At 42.8% G+C, this 23,043-nt stretch overlaps 1 protein-coding gene across 1 annotated transcript in view; it reads right to left on the reverse strand.

The window, feature by feature from the left end:
• Dhc93AB (Dynein heavy chain at 93AB) overlaps positions 1-18,012 on the reverse strand; it is a 169,222-nt gene extending 151,210 nt beyond the window's left edge. The window contains exons 1-5 of the mRNA XM_071591717.1: positions 17,826-18,012; positions 4,059-4,296; positions 2,821-2,841; positions 2,548-2,625; positions 459-655 (exon numbers count right to left, since the gene is read on the reverse strand). Of these exons, the coding sequence (XP_071447818.1) occupies positions 459-655; positions 2,548-2,625; positions 2,821-2,841; positions 4,059-4,229 (467 nt within the window). The 5' untranslated portion in view covers positions 4,230-4,296; positions 17,826-18,012. The remainder of the gene's footprint in view (positions 1-458; positions 656-2,547; positions 2,626-2,820; positions 2,842-4,058; positions 4,297-17,825) is intronic.
• Between the last annotated feature and the right edge of the window lie 5,031 nt (positions 18,013-23,043).

Raw genomic sequence — 23,043 nt, forward strand, 5'->3', positions numbered from 1 at the left:
TTTTGTGTTCAATGTTGAATTGGATAGACCGAGAGATTGAGTCGCGGTAGATTGAGGGCTGTATGTCGACGAGAATGCAAAGGGAGAGTGTTGTGTTACAGTGTCGTTTTCAAAGAATAACCCTGCAGTTTCACGTTAGAAGGAGAGAAAGAGCAAGGGATCGAGCGGGAAACCTTTGGGTGTATTGTCGGAGAGACTCCCAGGACATGAGGGAGATATGTTACAAGAATTGGGGTATGTCGGAAACAACGCGTGAGTCAGAGACGAAAAACGCTAGCAAGGATATTTCAATGCGGGGGAAATCAGTGCAACTGAAAAGCAATGAGTGAAAAGTCGAGCTATTTTCACTTTGCCTTCCAAGAAAGGAGGGAGAAATGTCTTAGAATGAACTCTACGAATGCACAGCGTTCAGTGTGCCGTTCCACCGTGCGATCTCTCCGAGAGAGTGAATGACTGACCTTTCGAGGAGGGTGTCGTGCACGGCATGGACCCTCTCCACGCCCACGGGTAGGGGCAGCACCGTCTGCCCGCACACTTGGCCCTTCACCTGGTATACGGTACTCTTGAGGCTGTGTACGTGCTTCTTGATGTCCCGCCCTACCACCGATGGCCAGTCCTTGTGGTTGCCCGGGTTGGAGAGCAGCGGCACGAGCACCTGCGACCGACCACACGAATGAACTCCCATTTCAGTTTTCACGTAATTCGTATATTGGGAATCATAGTTGAAAAATAATGAGCACGTGAAATGTCAGCGTCGTGAATAGCAATAATCGACCCCAAAGGTTGAAGGGGGGATGAGCGCGGAGCTCACATAGTACCAACGGCGAATGAAATACATGTGTACGTACGCATTGCGTAACTGCAGGCGAGGTGCTATATGAAGCGCTGCGTCCTCACCTTGTTAGGTGACACGGGGCGCACGGATAGTAGAACCGAAACCACCCTCAACGGGGCCTGAGCTCTCCTCCCCGCTTTCCCCTTTCCTCCCTATCTTCCCAGAATCGTGTATCCCTGTCCCGATTCTCTACCGGGTAAACAAAGTCAAACAAATCCGCTCTACTCTATGTATTCCTGAGACAGATACAATGGACGAAAATCGGACAGGGGGGAACGTGGAAGTAAGAGGATTCCATGGGAGAATATATGTTTGCTGCACCGGAAAATGACAAACGCGGACCTTAGATCCACGGGTTCGGGAAATTTTTATCTTGATATTTTCCTCATTTTATCATCCCCACTAACCTTCTATTCTAATTGTATGCTTTATCTATCCCAATCCTTATATTTCTTTCTAATTTGAGAATATACATGGACCATTCCACGCCAATTTGAACATGACTTACCCAAGACCGAGATTTTAATGAAAGTCGTTGAGCATGTTTTCTTATCCAATTAAGAAATATTATTTCAAAATCAAAATAATTGTCGACATTTGGTCATTGATTTAGATACTATATACACGCACGCCTATACATTTGTTGCGTATACAAGGTCTGTTCCAAAAGTAATAGGACTTATTTTTTCCCGGATAGATGAACGGACGGGCGGTGGTTTCCTTGGCTAGGTTCGAGGGAAGGGAGTCTCAGGAAAGGCTGGAGACCGGTGACAGTTGACTCCCAGCCTTTGCGGAATGCGCATCGTTTGTGTGCGATACCTCTATAATGTGACCTCGTCACGCTCCGTCAGGAACCGGTCATTGGACAGCGCTGCGCCATCAAATCTTGGGTGAAACTGGGCAAAACCGGAAAAGAGACTCATAACTTGCTAAATACGGCTTACGGTGATAATTCCAAGGGTAGATCGGGTGTTTTTGAGCGACACAAGTTGTTTCGGGAGAGTAGAGAAGATGTTGAAGACGCCGAACGTGCAGGACGCCTTTTGACTTTAAAAAGTGACGAAAATTTTGCAAGAGTGAAAGCTTCATTGGACTGAGATCGCAGATTAAGTGTTTGCATGGTTTCTGATGAACCCCTAAAAGTGATGTGCATCGAATTGCGAGCGAGAACATGGGCATGAGAAAGGCGTGTACAAAGTTGGTGCCGCTAGTGCTCTTGGAGGAACAAAAGTAAACTCGCACGCGGATCTACCAAGAGTTTCTCAAACATGTGAGTGAGGATCCAAATTTTCAGACGATGCCCAACCAGACTTCTTCCTCTTCCTCGCCTCAAATCCATGCTGAAAGGATATTACCACGTTTCGGAGGAGGCGTTGCAACAGGCCGTGAGGAGGGAGCTCAGCAGCATTCCGGGCGCTGCCTTCCAGAAGGCGCACGAGGCGTATAAAACCCGATGGCAACGGTATGTGGACGCCCAAGACTTCGAAGACTTTTGAGTGAATGTATCAATTCTAGCAATGCATTTTTTTAATCAACTCTGTCCTACTACTTTTGGGACAGACATTGTAACACATCACTTAGATGTTTAAACTGCTTTCCATCCAAGCATTATTCATATTTTGAGCAATAAAGTATTTCTGGTCCGTAACTTGGAACATGAAATAGGGTTAGCGATGTTTGAGTCGACGGAGTAGGGCAAGGGCAGCACTGACCTCGTCCACCAGCGACGCCAGTTCTTCTATTGGCCGGGCGGCCATGTCCCCGAAGGCCACCGTCTTCCGGATGTTATCCTTGGTCACGGCCAAGTTGTGGAACGTCCTCACGAAGTAGGCCGCCTTACCTCGCGAGCCCGCCCCACCCCCTCCCCCGCCGCCACCACCGCCTCCACCCCCTCCTCCACCTCCTCCGCCACCTCCACCACCGCCGCCGCCCCCCGGGCTGGACCCAATCGGGAAGCCCGTGAAGCATGAGAGCTGTGCACCTGCGTTCAACGTTATCACCAGCACCTGCGGAAGGAATGGTTTTTTACTCCAACGGTAAGGAACCGACGTTCAATTTGACATCTATTTGGGCAAACGATTATTAAAAATAGCAGCCTATTGGTCGGTCCAGTTAGGTTTTTGATAGGGAAATCTATTATGCATTTCCAAGCACCGCCTAATACGTCCCTAATTCCCATAAAAGTAATAATTAGCATCAGTCTATGGTGTTAGGGTAGGTTTCCGATAAATCCAGGCGCAATACCTTTCAGTGCCAGTAAGACATGGAGCTAAGCCCCGAAAAAATAATTCTTTAACTCCCATGCTGCATATTGAAATAAATCATTCTGATTGACAGGTTAGCGCTGGCGAAAATTGGAATGTACAAAATTAAACTCTTAAAAAATTCTCTCTAAGTCTGGTGTCCTAACGCCCCCCGCCGTGCACCCTTATGCCAAGTGGGGTGTAGGTGAATGTATATAAAGTCTCTTGTATATGTCAATTGTCCGTCCGGAACCTGTAGAATGCTAACTAGTAATAAGTGCCTGATTTTTATCTGTGCCTGCCCTCTGTTAATGTTTTTTATTTTCCTCTTTTTCTATGGCACAGGAACAGCAACTAACCATGAAATACTCGTAATGTATGTAGGAATATTGCTTGATTGATGAAACATGCTTCGGTCGCCCCCTATCCACGCAGTTTTTGGATGATTGCGGGGTGTCAGGTGCATGAGGAATTAGAGGAAATATATGCAGAACGACTGGGGATCTACCACCCCCTGCCACACGTACTTGCAACGGCTTGTGGGATTTTGTGTCGGTGTAGACGAAGATCCTTTAGTTCGGAATACGTTCTACATTCCTTAATGCCGTCTAATATCTATTCTTTCGTTTCCTCAAACTCATACTCCCAATAGTCTCCCCTCTTCCTGTCTTCGGACACTCATGACGAATTACGTCACAGCGAATCCATCAGCAGGGAAAATGCCATCAGGCACTCCCAGGATGAGGGCTATATTGAAAGTTATGGAACAGAAGCGCACATATGAAAATACATGAATGCGACAAATCTGGACATCCCGAACATGGTTGGTTTGAAGGTTATGAATGACCGAGTATGATGTGCGATTCACGGAGTGTCTCCATTTTAATGTATGTGCCCAGTTATGGTGTGAATCGTCGGTGGAAATATGATTACGTTAGAAAAAAGGGTGACGGAGAGGGGGGTGAGTCGCCCATGCCTACCCTTTCGATGTCGGGGCCAGTTCGGTCGAGGAAACCGGTGACCACGGCACGAGAGTCCTCGTTGGCTACGAAGCGGGACCATTTCTCCGGCTTCAGCTTCAACGTCTTCTGCACGTACGCCCCGATCATGTCCAGCCGCGAGTCGCTGAAGACCTCCACATCGCCGGCCATGTCGTCTCTGCCCTCGGCCCCTCAGGAGCGACCAAGAGATGGCTGGATGACAGGCAGTCGGCACGACCTAGGAAGATATAGGCATCTTCTAAATTAATGATAACGTTTATTTTTTGTTCAATAAATATATGAGCAATCGAGTAAGACTGCAGCACAAAGAATGATGGTAAAAGTTAGAACTGAAACGATCTAAACAGAGATACCCTGCTCAAACCCCTTTGCTTCCGAGAATAATTAGAGTATTTGCTCCAATCTATTATTCTCTGGCGCGAGAAAGGTATTTAACTCGGTCTCAACTCTTGGTAAACACATAAAAGAAGGATGATAGAAATTTGCTGAGGAAACCTTCATTTTTTTGTTAAATATGCAATTAGATGATTTTATATGGTGAATTATTAGCTCCTGACCGTTTTGTGATTTTATTTCAGAAAATTTTAGTTTTATTCAAAGGTTCTTACTCCAATGGAAACCAAATAAATTGATTATTCTGCTTTGTTTCGACTTTGATTCTTAATTCCTTGATTTGTCTTATGTAGCCAATCAACAATATTTTAATTTATTATAACTATGTTTTGGAAAACATATCATAGCAAGCCAAGAACTTTTTATGAACTGTAAATTGGGCACTCAGTCCCATACTGCAGCAGGTACATAGGAGAGGGTTTCGTAAACCAAATTATCGCTAAAAATAATCGCGATTGAAACTTAATTTTTATTTGTGATTTCTAAGACTTCGCCACATGTCACCATCCAGAGTCATATATACATTTCTCCCGTCGTTTCTTGACCTTTCGAAGGCCATCATTGTAGACCTCAGCTGATCGCGTCAAAAACCATTGTTTTACCTCTTGAATGAAATAATTTTTGTAAAACATTTCCAACCCTGCAATAGATTTTTGAGTTCTATGAACAAAAAAACAGTCGCTTGGAGCGAGATCGGGAGATGTACGAGACATAATATCACTGTGACCGAACCGGATAGTGTTAGAAGCATGATCTTAGATGGAACGGATTACATTAATAAGTGGCAAAATGAATCAATAACATGTCAATATTCAACTCGTTACTTCGAGGAATGCTGTTCAACGACGGTTTGATAGTTGAGGATAGAGATCACCCAATATTAAGCCCAGCGGCGTGTGAAATTCTGATATAAACAGGAGAAGCTGAGGGTGCCCAGAGGCGTGTCTCGGAATCGAACCTGGACTCCTTGGTCAGTAGTCCACCGGGCTACCACGTCTGATAAAAACACCGGAAAATTTGCGCACTCATTTGAAATAATAAGTGACGACAAAAATACGCTCTTTCCATTGGGTTGCACATTTTGTGGAAAATTATCTCCTCAAGTGTTCTTGTGCATTTTTATTTATTTTATTTAAATATAAAATACCTTGACGTGAGACTTCGGAAGTATGATGAAGCGTCGAAAGAGCGCCATCTGGATGCCATAAGAGGAATCGAAGGGTAGGGGAGGGATGAGAGAGGTCTGGGAGAGGAGAGGGGTCGGAAGGAAGGGAAGGGATATGAGAAGGGTCGGAGGAGAGGGGAGAGAGAAAAGAGGGAGGGCAAGTTCCTTCACGGAGTTCTCCTTCAGCAGGACGGGGACGTTCACCTCATGCAGAACGATATTAAAGGCCGTATTTACTGACATGTTATCGATTCACTTTAACAGACATTTATTGGACAGGTGTGTATTCGATTCCAGGTGCGATCAACACATTTTTCTCATCTCCGCACAATCGACAAGTTCAATTTCCCGAAAGACAGATCGGCTGGATTAGGACAAAAGTGTTGGATGAAATCACAGCTCACTAATTCCTTCAGTCCACGTAATACAGTATCATAACCCATCGTTGTATAAGCCCCAGGCATCGTTCAATAAGTCCCGGGTCTAACTAAGAAAACAAAATTTGTTTCGCAAAATTCATTTTTATTCATCAACATAATCATCTTCAAGAGCTATACCATTCCAACCCTTTTGTAACTTTTCGATACCATGCTCGCGAAACGATTTGTCCTTGTCCTCAAAATAAGCTTCACTTGCAGCGTTGACTTCCTCATTCGAGCCAAACCTTTTCCCCAGGGGCATCTTTTGGCAAGCATCCAGTGGCCGCTTGGGGCTAGATCTGAAGATGACGAAGTGGCGGGTGGGGAAGCAGATTGAAGCCCAACTCGTTCAATTTGGCCATTGTTTTCATTGACTTGTGGCACAGTGCATTGCTTTAATGAAAGATGATATTTTTCTTCTTCATGTGCGGTCGTTTTTTATGATTTGATCCTTCAAAAGCAGCAATAACTTAATGTAAAAGTCGATGTTGATATATTTTCCTTTTTTAAGGTAGTCGATGTAAATTATACTTAGCGCATCCCAAAATATATCCCGTTCAATAAGTCCCGGGACTTATTGAATGTTGGGTTATTTGAAGAAATCCAGCGATTGAAGTCAAAGCGCACCGCTATTCCCACCAAAGTCAAGCCATGATGAGCCAATCGGAAAGTGTGAAAATAAATTCAAATTTATGCAAACTTCTGCTGCATTGATGCGCTTAGTTAAAGAATAATTCATGCGCATCAGTTCTGAATTAGTGCAGAGTCAGAGGTCAGCTGACTGAATAACTTCTTGGTCCTCTCTCAGTCTCGATAATGATTTCCAAATATAGCGTCCGTTACAAAATGCGAGAATCAAAACTGCCAACGGTGAAGCGGTACTAGTCCAGATACAAGGTAGAGATTCATTTGAAAATTTATCTTTTTTTCACTTCCCTAGGACTTAAGAGGAGAAAGGAGCAGCAGAGGAAAAGATGATTGGAGGCGATGGAAATGTGGGACTCAAGGAGAATAATGGGCATGAAATGCGAGGGCGGATTCGCAAATGAAGAAGGACGAGTCCTTCGAAGAGTGAAGGGAGAAGCTTCGGGAGGGCATTCAGGAAGAGAGGGGTAATAATTGTGGGGCTCTCATCCGGAGGCATGGCACTTAACTGAATGAGCGATTGCGGGAGTAGAAAGCAAAGGATGAATATTACGAGTAGCGGTGATGGGAAACATGTGGAGAGGGACATATGAAGGAATAAAGAGTTCGCCAAATTGGACCAGAGTATAGTTAGCTGGGCGAGCTATTACAAAACCTATCCTCAATTCACCGACCAAATGTGATGAATATGGTTATATATCATATGGTTAGCTATACGTTAAGTTGAGAAAAGTTTTTTTTTGTTTGCCATGTCCCACAACACATTTTATCTCACACCGAGAACTTATAGTCTTAATTCTGCAGCTATTTGTGAACACAATTTACTCAAACCTTCGTCCAGAGATGCCAGCGAGGAGCATTCGTCGAGGGATATCCGTGGTCGGCTAGACCCTGCTCATTACGAGACTACCGATATGACAGAGATAACGGCGCAGGCCGACAGGCTGACGGATAACATACCTGTATTTTATCTCCGGATGCCCCTGATTGTCCCCTAGCCTTTTGGAATCCCGATAAACCACTCTTGGCTGGTCGGATGTCCGAGGGGCCGAGCCACCAGAGTGAACACGACAGCCATACCTGAGGCGGAAAATGAGCCCGCGACCGTTTGGTTAGCAGACGAGAGCGCGTCATCCACCTGATTAACCATCCGACATTAAAGAAGAGCACCATGATAACTGGCTGTCGAGTGGAGCAGTTTTGAAAAATGCCTCCTTCATTTCGCCCCGCGAGCACTGGATTCGTCTCAAAACACCATTTAAGTGGCAAGTCTGCGCTGAATTCGAACCAGCGACCCTCGGTTCAAATGGGGAGAGCTTGGCTAAGAATGACCTTCGGGGCGTCAAATACAATTTTGAGAGTGAGAAAGAAACGAGGCGGAACACCATCTCTAAGCATTTCTTCAATATTATTTCGCGTGTCGTCAAATGTCTCACGAGTCCATCTCAATGGGGAAGAAGACGGGATCCTCGGAGTTCAGATCTGTTGAAAGTCCTGTCGGTGCAAGTGCCTCGGGGACTTTTTCCCGAACCTCCAGAGACTCGTTCGCATCCGTTCATAGCCGACAGGGCCGAGTTTGTACGTCTAGACCCGACATATTATATTGCATAGTGCTGGTCGGATAGACAGATCCAGAGGGCAAAAGATGACCCTCAACCCCGATGGCGAGTTAGCCACTGGTGCAAATGGGAGGGCGCTAATGACAGCGATGCCGTACTAGTCTCAGGCACCGTCTTCAAAAAATCAAGGGAATGAATCGGGTCTAACGGGCACCATGACGTTTCGCTTCTAAACACTTCGAGAACCGCTTGTGCTCGCATCCTGTGCAAAGGTTGTGCACACTCAAAGCACGGATTTAAAGCTACGTGATTACCACGCCATTAGCTTCCCTCTTCAGTATCTCTTACTTTTATGATTCATAGTTAGTACTCGCAGTATGCATTTTACATGCACTGAAAAATATCGCCGTGCCTGTGGTTAGCAACAATAAACAAACTTTTTCTTTACGCCTGTTTATATAGTCTCGATTCGTGGGGAGAGGAGAGGAGGGGGTGTGGCGGGAGGGTGGAGGGGGTGAGGAGGCCTCTAGGATAAATTGTAGACCTCACCCTCGCCATATAATGCCCCCTCGCCCTCTATAATGTGTTCACTCATCCGTTAAAATTCAGCTAATTCATAATTGTATTTATCTTTTAGTATGAACTACGGCGCAAGTAAGTATTTGTAAATGAAAATGTGTAGTGCTTCTACACATGAAATGAAACGATTCGCATAGTGGATTCCTGTTGGCTTAATAGCGAGATCGACTAATTATTGACCCAGGGGGTCGGAGTGGTCATTTTGCGACTGGAGTTCCGCAATTTGGAATGAAGCGACGATTCTGGGAGCCGTGCGTACTCCTTGAAGTTTGACTAAATACTTCAATGGAGCATTCTATCATTGTTGAACATAGTGCGTACATAAGCCTGGTCTTGTACATATAAACAAAGCGAGGTATTTGATGCGCATGAAATCATCCTTGTTTGGAACAACTTAAAAGTTATTCTAAGTGAATGCCTAGCGCTACCAATTTGAAAGAAGGCGTCACACATCGGGCCGACTGACACGCCACATAATCACGTCCACGAAGAGGGCACAGAGAAGGGAAGGGGGGGCTGAGTTTATGGGATGGGGGAGGCGGAGCGGAGGAAAATACCACCCCGGCTGGAAATGGCTGGCCGACCGTCCGTGGTCGCGCCATCGCCACGCGACGGATACACAAGCGGTCGGTCGAGGGTTGGGGCTTTGGGGGAGGAAGAGGGAGGGGTAGGGAGATGGAGGGGGTTCGGGGGTGGGGTTGCATGGGCTCATCCCGCTCCTTCGTGACGCGCGCTTTCCCCCCGAAGCAGAAATGCGATCGTAGAGTTGAGCCCCATCCCACCCTCCAATTCTAAAGAAAAAGTAATTGCGTTCCCTCCTTCGCATTTCCATCCTTATTTTTATCGTGACCTACACGGTTGAGCATTCGATTCGATGAGAGGTCGACCCAAGGCGAGATTCGAACAAAACATCGACATCACCGAGCGACTTAATTAGCCGAATTTCGATGACGAGATTATCTGGGAAGTAAACGAAATACATTCGCCATTGACAATTTAAATATAAGCCAAAGCTACCGAAAATTGGAAAAAGTTATAAACAGGCAATCAGAAGTGAAACAAAGGGTGGGGGGATTAAAAAATGAAGGTTCAGGATAGGAGGCGGTGGGTTTTTAATCTTACTACTTAGTTGTTACCCTCTCTCATGATCTCTCCAAGGTGAAACACATACGGAGAAATATGTGGGCAAGGTAACAAATATTTAGGATTAATTAGAAGAGTACTGGACTAATGTAATGAAAAGATCCAAGAGAAATGTTATATTTGGCTGGTTAGGCCTCATTTAGAATATACTGCTAGTATTATTAGCATGCACTTCATGATGTTGTATTCATTGCCGAATTGGATCGCGTGCTGTATAGGAGAACCATATTTGCAAAACGTTGCTATGATAAATTGAGCGGGGTATCAAAATTATTAGAGGAACTAGACTGGGAATCACACACGGAACGAAAGTTAAGTTACAGATTAAATCTCATGCATAAACTGGATGTCTTTTTTAGCATTATTGTTGAGAATATATTATTACTCCCATTGTATTACGGTAGCAGAAAGTATGTCAATAAAATTAGAGAAAATGAGAGTAGAACAGATAGATTTAAGATTTCATTTCAAGATGTCATTTTTCCACGAGCGATAAGAGATCAGAATAACATTATCCGAATGTAATATATCCTCATCAAAATGAGTCTAGTATGTATTACCTCCCTGCAACACACCTTAGCGGTGGCTTTCAGGTCACTAAGAAAATATGGGCTTGCTAGGTAGGCTGAGATTTATAGAAAGGCGGTGGAAATTTAATCTTACGTTTAGGGAATAATTAAAATTCCATATTATATCAGTGGATAAGGCCATCAGATAACATAAGAGAAACATACATTGATATAGAGTCGTACGTACACTCTTTCACAACTCGAGATCACACAACAGAAACAGCGTTCAGTAAAACACAACGACTTTACCTGAAGAACCCGAATGCAAACTGAAAACTCTCGCCCGAACGCAACACATTCACTCGAGTTTATTCGATTAAGAATGACATCCTAAAATCCCCTGCTTGTGAAGGAGGATTTTATCCTACTATCTCCGTGAGCTTTGTTTGGCTATCAGATATGGATGCTAATCGCAAGATTCCATTGAGAAGACACGAAAAATGTGCAGGTAGTGTAGATACGAAGGTGCTGCGGAAAGCAGGAGGAACGAACATTATGTGCCCGAACTGCGTGAAGGGAGACCCGTCTGAGAAGGGAAATGTAAAAGACGATGTGAGAAGCAAAGTGAAGCGAATGACCACGTTCGGTGAGCCCACATGAGGTTGTGACGAGATATAGAAGGAAATAAATCATGTACCAAAATGGCTAGTTATTAGTTGGAAGGTTGGAGGCGTCACTTCGAGGAAACTATTCATACTGAAATAGAAAATACTTGGTTCTTCCGCATACGTTCTATTACGCACGACCCAGGTTGTGCCTTTCGATCTGAATATGACTTTTTAAGTCAAAACCAAGGTCCGAGCATAGTATAACGTGCGAGGAAGAACCAATTATTTTCTTTTTCAGACTATTTTTTAAACGCACAGAACCAACTTTTTAGCAATTGAGCGGACACATACGTAGAGAACAACTCCAAACCGGTGTTAGCCAAATTCATTGGAAAAAATAGCTTCGATGTTCCGGTTTTTAATTAATATTCAATTATTTTGTAGATTTTCTTCTCACAGTTCAGTGCCTTGACGTCAGGGGCCATTTTCAGACTTTACCGACATATTGAGCATTGTAACATTTGCCTTATGTGAACGCAAACAATGAGATGATAACAGCAGCTATTTTAATTAGATTGGACCGGATCAACCGATCAACGGATAATCTATGAAATCAAAACTATTAACGGTAACTGGTTCTAAACCAGACATAAAGAAACGGTTCATTAAAACTAGTTAAGAAGGTTTTTTTTCTACGTCTGCGACACATGGGCGAGAGAAATAGCGTAGTAAATTATAGGCAAGAAGCGGTGCAAAATGCGCTTTAGCATAATTATTCAAATAAAATAGATAGCTCTTGTAGCAATTGAAGGAGTGACTCAAAAAGTGGGTGATGTGAGAAACTAACGGAGGAAAATCACAGGAAAAATTACACTAATCATTCTTTCCACTTTATCGCATCAATTTCAGCATTCCTTGAAAACTTTCTACATTGTATTGTATATCCTCGCACTGCGTCTTCCATCAACCTTATGCTGTTTCATTTGCTTCCTGCCTAAGTTTATTATTTGACTCTTTATACTTCCTTCTACCTAACTCTGTATTTACATTCTTCCATTTCCTTCCCTAATCTATCTTTCAATTGATCTCGTCCGTAATATGTGGTTTCCTTATCCTTATCCCACTTACTTTTCCCAATATTTCTTTCGCGATTTTCAATAATCTTTTTGATATGATTCCATTTTTCAAATATATGGTAGTACCCAGCTAACTGTCCTCAAGCATAATTTTCTCTAAAGCCTGCTTATATTCTTTCCTCGTAGTTCCGATTAATGCTTCTACATTCCATTTCCTAACACGTCGCCCCTGTCTTATCTTTTTGAATCGGATGCGACACTTCATAACTACTAAATTGTGATTAAAGCGTCCGCATCCGCACCCGGAAAAATCTGCGAATTGATCACGCTGTTCCTAAATCTAAGTCTAACCATAATCCAGATTAATTGATACCTTCCTGAATACCCCAGCATTTTATACGCATGCCTGTGTCTATTTTGGTGTGTATGTTAAGTGTTCGTTGAGATTAAACCCTGTCTCCTGCAGATCGACATTGCTTTATGCCCGCGGTCATTTCTTATCAACAAACCGTGGTAACCTTCCAATCCTCAATTACTATTAAATGTTTCCTTCCCAGAACATCCGCGATTATATCCTCAAACTGATCGTATACCCTGCCGCCTTCTTCTTCCCTTTGGTTACTTAGTGGCATGTGGACCCGCAAAATGACCAAGTGCATTGGTTCAGCTTTAACTTCTACCAAAAATATCAGTCGCTTGCCCTAGGTTTACTTCGCTTTTTCGAAAATTTCTGTTTTGTATTATTGACATCTTTTGATGGCTTTCTTCTCCTCCGCTGAATAACATTTTGTTACTAGCAATCCAGTAATTCCCGCTTTCTTCCATTTCAACTCGCACAGCCATAAAACATCTATATATCCTTTCTCCATGTCTCGCTTAATATTTTCTTTTTTTTTTGTCCTCAGAAACGACCAAAGATTTCATGTCCCTATTCCAAATGGTTCGGTCATCTGTTTTGTCTTCTACGTTGCTGTTTCTTTGACCTTGCAGCTTTAGGGAGATGATGATGTGGAAGCCCTTGCCTCTCCCGCGTCAGGGCATGACACTTGGCCGGTTAGGCCTAGTCCCGTAGTTGCCAGGACTCATACTAACAATCCTGCCCATCATAGATTCATGGGAAAATAAATGAGGGGGAATCCCGTTGCATTCCTCAATAGTGTTTTAATGTGACATATTTCACCGAAAAGGCCACCTCATTGGGGTCAGACGCCTTAACAGCCGCCTGAATAAGGAACAAATGCTGCGCGGACTATCGTTCGTCTGGCTCCTGTCTGGAATGGGTGACCATATAAGGAGAAAATACCATTGCTCCCGCTGGCACAGCTTTATATGTCATCGGAACGCACAAGCCCTTTCACCACAGCAAGTTGGAGTCCGTGGGGAGTAAGGAGGTAGTAAATACTATTTCACAAATGACTATTTTTACTCGATGAACTTTTTATATTGTTCATCATTAATAAATTTATGAAAACCCGTGACCCGCATTCGATATACTATATTCAGCTTACACTAGAATAGGATACAGGAATTTGGAATAGGATACAGGCACTGACATGCCAGAATAAAAAAAACCATGACAACAGTAATCAACCCGAAGGTCGGTTTGGTAGGTGATGGTAGAGTTCACCCAGTGCTAAGCCCGAAGGCGTGTGAAATTCACACATCAGGGTAGGGGGGCCAGTTCCTTTCCCTGTGCGGGTTATGGTTTCCCAGGATGATTGGTACCTGAAAAAGCACATGGCTTGGGTGGAGCTGCAGGTGCCCAGAGAGGCTTGCTCGGGAGTCGAATCCAGGACCCTCCAGTCAAGTAGTCCAATGCTCTACACCCTAAACTACCGCGACCCACCAGGCCAGAATAGGAGCACTGATGTATAGTATCCTGATGCATAGGTATCCCGCATTTTTATTGTGATGTGCATGATTCCTTGAAAGTCGCAGGATGAACGAACATCTAAGACTCCTGCTGCCGCTGAGCTAAACTCTCTTCCCTTGATTTTCTAAACTCTTTGGCCAAGGTTGCCGCCAACGGTAGAACGACCACAAAATTTTGATGAATAAATCTGCCATGATAATGAAAGCAAGCTCACGGTGCTCACAGCCCTAATTTTCCTATTTAACGTGCTCTACAACTAGGCGAAAAATCAAAATATATCATACATTCACGATACAAATTATTTTTATCTGTATATATTATGTTGTATGTTTCTGTACTTGTGCTGATTATTGTGAAAATATGTACTAATTGTACTCGAAGTGCCTAAATTCTAATGTTCTGTGTATTCTGTGAATGGTTAAGTGTGTAATTCCAAATGTATTATTATGTATGTTTTGGATACTTGAGAGTTTATGTAAATAACTGTTTAAAAATCTCACATCGAGTAACTTTGGCGATTGAAGACAAAAGGGGAATTTAAGCGTGAGCAGGTATCCCCTCAATCAACATATAGCAGTGTTGTATAACTATGTATGTTGCTACTGGAATAAACTATTGATCTACGGGGAGGAGACTCGCCGTAGTATTTTTAAAAAAAATCCCTTCTCGTATGGTACAATACGTATGCAATAAGGAGATGAATTTTTGATATGGAATGTAATTAAGATTTTCGACTGAAATTTTGTGAAATATTTTACAGAATATTCCAGAGCGATTGATATTTTTTTATGAAAAGACGACATGAGGGTACCTTTGAAACGGAGAACTTTCGGAGGGAGACCGGTTAGCCAGCCAGTTACCAAGATGGCGCCTTTTAACCTCTGAGGCGTTTTCGTTTGATCAGGTCAGCATTCCTTGGAGGGCCAGCATTTTTAATAACAATTTGGCCAAAATATCTCCATTATTTATAAAAAACGATTTTGACTGAAGTATAGTTAACGAACTAAAGAGTGATTATTATATTTATCTAAATCATCCAGACGCTATTCTCTGACAAAAGGGCTTCCATTTCAGAGGCCACCTGACTGTATCCTAATAAGGGAATGGGATCAGCATAGGAATACTAAAGACGAATTGTGTAGAAAAATAGCTTTTTAACTTTTTTTCACCAAGTGTCATATCAAACCAGCCTAGTTTATAAATATGCATTGTTAATGGAGTAAAATATCTGTAATAATTAGAAAAGCACTTATTATGCAATATTGATTTTGGAACCCCCAAATTTCCCTTTATACCTCGATCATATATATTATGCAGACGAATTTCCGCCGCATACTTTTCCCCTTTCTAATCACTCCAGTGACAGTGAGTAAATGGGAACGGCAATGACTTAGAAATTACTGTAAACTGAGTTTCGTTTGACTTAATACCCGTTGATTAAAAGAAGATTTACTTCGAAAATGTTTGAAGGATTCAACGTCAGGGTCAAAAATGAATCTAATGTTTGCTAAAGATATACAAAGAAGAGTTGAAATTGTTGAATTAACTACTCTCAAGTTTTCTAAAAAAGTATACCTTTGGTATTGCAAAGATCCGAAGTTCAGACGACTGAGCATAACTTTCCTGAATATAAATCTAATTTAAATCTATAAGCTAATTACAGCACGCACTGCTCAGGATTTTATTATTTACCATGGTAACTCCAATAATAGGGCATATCCAGGAGGTGGATATTTCCCTGTGCGTCCTACCAAAATTAGTTTTCGAATAAATTCAAAGATCTTTAATGCCGTGAATATTATTTTATCCAGGTGTCAGAGGGCACTTAATTATTTTCGGTGGCCCCCGTATACCATACATGAGGTCTGCTGAAAAATTATCGCTAATATTGAATTTTCGCGGGTTACGTTTATTAGATTTTCAATTTTTTTGTGGCGTTATGTTGGAACTTATGTCTCTCACTTATACCGAAAAGTTCGGCCATTTTGAATGTTCAGTTAAATTTTGACAACTGTTTTGCTTGGACGTGTTTCGCCTAATCTTCGTTTTTTTGCCTGTTCCAAAAAATGGATCAAAGAATCTGTTTCAAATTTTGTGTGAAAAACGGAATTAAGTGCGCGGACGCATTCCGAATGTTAACCGTGGCATACGGAGAAGCTACCTTGGACCGAAGCAACGTTTATCGGTGGCACAAAATGTTCTAAGGGGGCCGAGAAGATGTGAACGACGATGAGCTTGCCGGACGCCCGTGCACGCCAGCAAAAGACGAAAACATTGATGAAGTGAAGAAAATAGTATTGGCTAATCGTCTAATCACCGTTAGAGAAGGTGCTGAGGACCTATACATATCGATTGGCATTAAAGTTTTACCAATGATTTGGGCATGACACGGGTCGCCGCGAAATTTGTACCATAATTTCTCAATTGCGACCAAAAACAGCAACGCGTTAACATTGCTAGTGAGGTGTTGGACTCTGTCCGCGACGACCCAAAGTTGCTCCAGAGGGTCGTAACCGATGACCCCCTGCTTCAAGCTAGCCCTATGATTTTGCAGGTATCAGCTTCGTGGGAAACCACAGGAAGCAGAGTGAAAGAAGCTGGACTGGCCCTTCCTCTTATCCCCCAAGTGTGCGAATGTCACACACTTTGCGCTTTATACATATTAGGATATGTAATTCCTGCTTAAAAGTCAATACAAAGCCGTTCGTTTACTGGAGTTCAGTTTACTAATTCGTCGATTTTTTCAATTACAACGTAAATAATTCAATCTAATTAAAGTAAAAGTTCAATATCTTTTATTGTATTTTATGCAAATCAAATCAAAAATGTGTGAATGTAATGTCTCCTGTAACCTTTCATACAGTAGAAAGCACTAGATTTGAAATAATGATTTTGTGTGAACTGTTTCAGTATCAAAAATGAGTCATGCTTGCGGATGAAAGCTTACTGAAACTGAAATGTCCTACGCCTTTTGTTTCTGACAAATTTCCGAAAATCAGTTTTACATATCACTGATATTCCAATCGTCTCAATCTCCGTAAATAAAAATAAAATGATCCACGAAAAATGACAAAGACAAGGATGAATGATGTTTCTTTATGCAAAAATAAATAAAACCATAGCAAACTATTCCCTTGAACACTGATTCTCAAAAAATATACTTTACTCAATGTTTCACACTTGCAATTCGATTAAAACAACTTGATCTCATTGTTTATCCATCACTTGAATCCTTACTTTTTCCTGCCAGTCTTACAAAATGAAAGCGATGGTAATTACAGGCAATGGACCCTAAAAGAATCAACGATCGCTCCATTTTAGGAGTGAAAACATTCAAGGTATGAATTTGTCGATCAAATTCTTGTATTGGTTATAAGACAATATGCAATCGCGGAAGTTCCTTTACTCTCCTAGAAAGCTTTAAATTGGGAGAACGTAGGAAAGTGGTCAATAGGACGAGATGATATTTTATACCGAGTAAGTGCTTCTCATGCCATGAGTAGAAAATTAGGGAGCCCGTATCGCTGTTACATTACGCTAGCCTTAAAATTTGTCCAATGCGATCATATGGCAAAGAAAGCCATTAATTTATCTCCAATTGTAACTCATTGGTATTTTGGAAACGAGGATTTGCACACGGGTGGAGAAAATAACGTACGGGTAAAATCAGATTATTTATCGGTCAAACTTTTAACATCTCAAAGAGAAGAACCCATCACGGTCATGAAATCACGGCTCTCCAATCATCGTTCCCGTGCCCTTCGAAGGACAACTCACCGACAAATCGGAGAACGGAGTTTAGGGATAGTTCGGCCCTTTCGCCCCGGGCTCTTTAAGGCCTCTCCATCCGCAGCAGCCTTTCCGTCCGAAGGTCGAAGGCAGAGGAGAAGGATCCACACCAATCGCCGTGATGATGGCCCGCAAAGGCCGGTCCCAAAGAAACGGTCACAAACTAAGAGGAGACAATCACCACGAGCCAACGTCGAACACCGAAACCTCCCGAAAAACTCGACATTTTTGGAAAATCCGGAATTGGAATGTTGGGGTTCGTAGCAAGTACCTAATCCGTGCTGTAACTATATCGAGGAGAGGAAGAAGACGAAACAGGGTATTCCCTATATCTATATCCACGAGAATTGGAGGATGTGCCCTCGACCGATAGCGTTCACTTCGTGTCCCGATCGGCGGTATGCCGCTGGAGGAGACGTTCGCGAGCGACCCCTGCGGGTGCCCCCGGGAGATCCGTCCGCACAGCGTGGGAACCAAGGGATCGTCCCCTCTCCCCCCTGCCACCAGTTCGGTGGAGGGGGGGAGATGACATCGCGTGACACTCACGGGGCGGGGGGAGGCACGCGCGCACGCTCGGCGGGGCGAACGGCATGCCACCGCGCTAACCACGACCTCATTCCCCCGAGCAAACAGCAACCGCACACCACGACCCTACCCCGGCCGCCCTCTCCCTCAACCCCCATCCCAGGGCCCGTTTCCCTCTCCCAACGTGATTCCCAAAACCCCTTCCCCCTGTCCCAGCCCGTCGTAAATAATCTCCCATTTCCCTGCCTCCCCCCACCCGCCGCTGTTACCCGACATTCAGCTGAGCGACCATTCATGGCAATCCATTCCATCCAGTTTTGTTCTAAGGAGATAGTTTTTGACGAAGGAAAAATGAGAAATTTTTTCAAGTACGTATATGCTAGGAATTCAGTGTCAATTGCTAACATGTTCGAAAGGACGTAACCTCACCTACACACTTTTTATTCACCCAGGATCATTTGTCATTGTTCTTTCGTTACGTTCCTCGGCCGAGCGAAGGAAACAATAAGTTTGAAGATGATCTCCGTCAGTCTTGATTTCATGAGATATTTCAGTATCCCTTCATTCATACGCTTGCTTTGTACGACACTGAATTGTATCCGCGATTCATCAGATGGGAATAAATGTAGGCACACTTAATATGCGCAAAGACCCTTCTCAGATGCAACATATATTTTATTTTGGATCATCAAGAAATGTTATTCCCCTATCTTGAGCTGAATGGCCGGGAAGAAGTGCGCGTTCCTTCGATTTCATTTGTCATAGACATTAATTAGTACCTTCCCAATTCGGTTCTTTAATTAAAATAATGAATGCTTGTCATGAAAAAATCACCTGCTAGGCACACCAGTGGCATTTTGGCGAACATAGTGAAAAAAATGAGACCTGTGAATTTACCAACATTCAGCCTCCAGCCGCTAAAAATAAGAACCAAAATTTAACACATTCCTTCCAATTTCCAATAATCTTATACATTTTGGAGGCCGCCCTTAGAAACCTCTGGAGAAGCAATTTTAACTTGCGCCTACGACTAATGAGTCGTGTAAAAGGTGTGGCCGAATGGTAATAAGACATTTTTTAATTTTTAATACGTCAATGTTATCCCATTCGACGCTCAGACAGATATACACCAGTGGAGTGGTTTCCAATTTTGGGAGCAGAGCTGGAAGTCTTTATTTACACGTAGGGACGTGCAAAAAGGGTAATATGGCACCACCCATACATGCAAAACTATAACCTCGTTTACGATAAGTATATATTAGCACATGTACAATACCACTCGTACACATTCAAATATGAATATCTATTCGCGGCATCAAGCAATAATGGACTTAATCCTCATATATGTGTCTTTAATTAGGTTGGGGTAAGGGGTTTTGGTTCGGTTTTGTTCACCAACATCTCTACACTACCCCGCAAGCCGTTGTAAGGACGTGTGGCAGGGGGTGTTATGTCTCCAGCCGTACTAGGTCTACTCCAATACTTCCGCAAACACATGGCACTTCGTGTTACACTTAAAGGAAGCGTGGAGGGGGACGACCGGACATCATTTACGAAACATCCTTACATACAAACTAAGAACAGAAATAAGGAATGTCATTAAAAAGGACGAGCTCACATGTCCGGTCATCCCCTTCCATGTCACTGATTACCGGGCAGCATACTAAGCATGTAGGACGGACAATTTACAAAATTATATGTAGATCTACAAATTTATTCATCTACGCAACACCCTACTCCCCGGCCCACGGGCGCGTGGCTGGGGGCCCTGGGACGCCAGCCATAAAGCAAAATGAGGGTGAATGTTACTGATATGTATCTAATGTTTTTTGCCCCCGCTTACCTATTTCCTTCTTAGTGTTTCCCTTTGTGTTACTATCGCGAATAGATATGCGCGCCGCCTGCTCTATGTGGAATCTTACTAGAGAAAAATAGCACATCTCCTTCAATTTCTCATCGCTAAATATTCCAACCATATATTTCACGAATGCCAGCTTATTCAGTTTTACCTCCGCAAATAGCAGGTACATCTTTTCCCCATGTAAGATCCTATACGATGGTGATACCCAAGTATTTCATATGATCTGCAACATTCATCCGTATACCTCCGAGTGTGAGCATCTCTATTTTTGAACTTATTCCCCACGCATTGTGAGAGAGTTTTTACTTCCATTATTTTCTTTACTGAAAGGTCTTAAGAAATTATTTGCTATTTATTTCCCCCGAAGAAGACCTTCGCTCTGCACTAATAACCACGCTGAACTCGTGCCGTGTGTTCGTAAATCTTACTCTCTACCCTCTTTGACGTCTCATTCGTATGATTAACTCCCGAACGATCGAGAGGCTCCCGACACGACGCAAGGACGGGCCCTGTGTCAATAAAATCCAGCCCAATATCCCGACAAATATTTTCCAATCCACTATTTAATTCCTTACTATTGTTAACCCATTGATATAATTATGATTACATGTCATGCAAGGGAATAATGGATACTTAAATCCGTTGGTGGCGTGGTCTGTCTCTCATCTCGGTGGACTAACTTACCAATATAATTTGTCGCCATAATACGAGCTAAGTAGATCTCCAGGTGTTGTAAGGATACGCATGGGCCCTGTACCTTTCAAAAAGTCTAAAGTCTTGGCTGCTCCCTCCGTGAATCGAAGGGCTCCCATCATAATTCCTTCAGCACGCCCGTCAAGTTTATTCCCTTCTCTTAGATTTTTAAAAACAAATATGGCGGATTTGATTTGAACGGTTGTCAATTCTTGAAAAAAACCTTTCTCCCATGGGTCTCAAATACTTGTCGCATATTCAAAATGTGGCCAAACCAAATCGAAGTAACACTTCTCTCTTTCTCTCTCTCTCTCACACACACACACACTTTTTCATCACATTTTCCCACAACTCGTCAATTGAAACCGAGATTCTTTAAGACTGACCCGCACATTAAAATTGTGTACCCCATTTAAGAGTTGATATCACCCTCAAGTCTTTTTCACATGTCCTGAGATGCTTAATTCGGTTCAATCTATTATTTAATATACGTCTTTTTTTCTTTTCTTGTATTCTAAAACTTCAGTGCTATGTATTTTCTGATATTGTAACCGAACCCCAATACCTTACCCCCCCCCTCGACATCTGGTCTAAATCGTTTGGGAGTAGCACGCTATCAGCTGATATCCTTATTTCTCTGTATATCACTGTTTTACCTGAGAATAATCTAAGGTTACTGCAAACGTGGGAGCTTGGGTCGTTAATGTACGCCATGAAGGGTATGGGTCCAATTACTCTTGCCTGTGGCACTCCTGGAGTTACGCAATCCTCTAATTAGCCCACCCCATTGACGAATGCTTAAGATTAGATAAGAAGTCCCCAATCCAGATGGTCACCTTCTCATAAATACCATGATATCTTAGCATGTGCAACAACTTCTCCTGAGGGCCGCTTGAGAAGGATTCTTGAAAATCTGAAAATATAGCACCCAATTTTGTATTATCTTCTCCTAATTACAGGATATTGTGATATAAAAGACCCAACTGTGTTTCGCATTATCTGCTTTTCCTAAATCCGTGCTGGTTAAGGTAAAGTATGTTCCTACTGTCGAGCAAAGCCATCATATTCCTAGTAATAATTGTTCAAAGATTTTTCAGGACTAGGATTTAAAGCAATTTGGCTAGGGCCCCCCCGGCCCTTTGCTCCCGCCGCCTCTGCACACCCTTGCCGCCGACGACTTCAGTCGGGATAATCTTGATCTTATCTGTCACTTTCTTTAAAATGTCGTACACAGTTCAAAAATGCCGTCATTTAAAAAATATTTGAGCTGAAGGAGTAATGTAAAAAGCTACAAGGACAGGAATTGCGTGAATGGCGCAGTGAGGCATTCACGTGGAGACGGAAGGCAGGTGTTATGCTGAGAAACTGCGGTAAGAGTGTGAAAGGAAGGAAAACTTCTTCAAGGTCACATACCAGTAAATATTGTTGCTCTAAATGATGTTTTTGATTCATATTTTGTATCCTTACCTCAAGAAATTTTTCCTTCTAAATGGCTCGACCCGGAAATTACCGATAGCATGTTCATGACAACTCAGCAATACGATTCCTTTCGCGAACTAAAATCTCCAGGAAATTTAAATGAGTGGTGTTCAATTTTTTACAGACATCTTTACCACAATGCTATTTTGAATTATTCTCAGGACAAGAGCGAACATATTCAAAAGATAATACATACACCTTGTTTGTTGCAACTCAGTACAATATGAGTATCCTGAGGTAAATTGAAAGCATTTGGTCCATTTTTTAATATAAGGGCAAGTAGAACAGTTTACGTATCTGGGAAGTGTTTTGGACCAACACGGTCAAAGTAGTAGGAGCGTAAGGAGAAGAATTGCGCTAGGCAAAGAGGCTTTCACGTGGAGGAGGGAGTTGATGACAGGGACGTTGAGTAAGGATGTTAAGAAAAGACTCGTAAAAACCTTGATATGGAGCGTAGCTATGTACGGCGCAGAAACGTGGTCATTGAAGCAGGAGGGTAGACGTAGATTGGAGGCTTTTGAAATGTGGGTGTGGAGAAGAATGGAGAAGGTGAAATGGACAGAGAAGAAAACAAATGAGGAAGTACTTGGTATGGTGGGCGAGGACAGGGGTTTGTTGAGAGAAATCCTATGGAGGCAGGAAAAGTGG

The sequence above is a fragment of the Hetaerina americana genome, unplaced genomic scaffold (genome assembly GCF_022747635.1).
Source record: "Hetaerina americana unplaced genomic scaffold, ioHetAmer1.1.p SCAF_5, whole genome shotgun sequence".
Taxonomy (NCBI): Eukaryota; Metazoa; Arthropoda; class Insecta; order Odonata; family Calopterygidae; genus Hetaerina; species Hetaerina americana.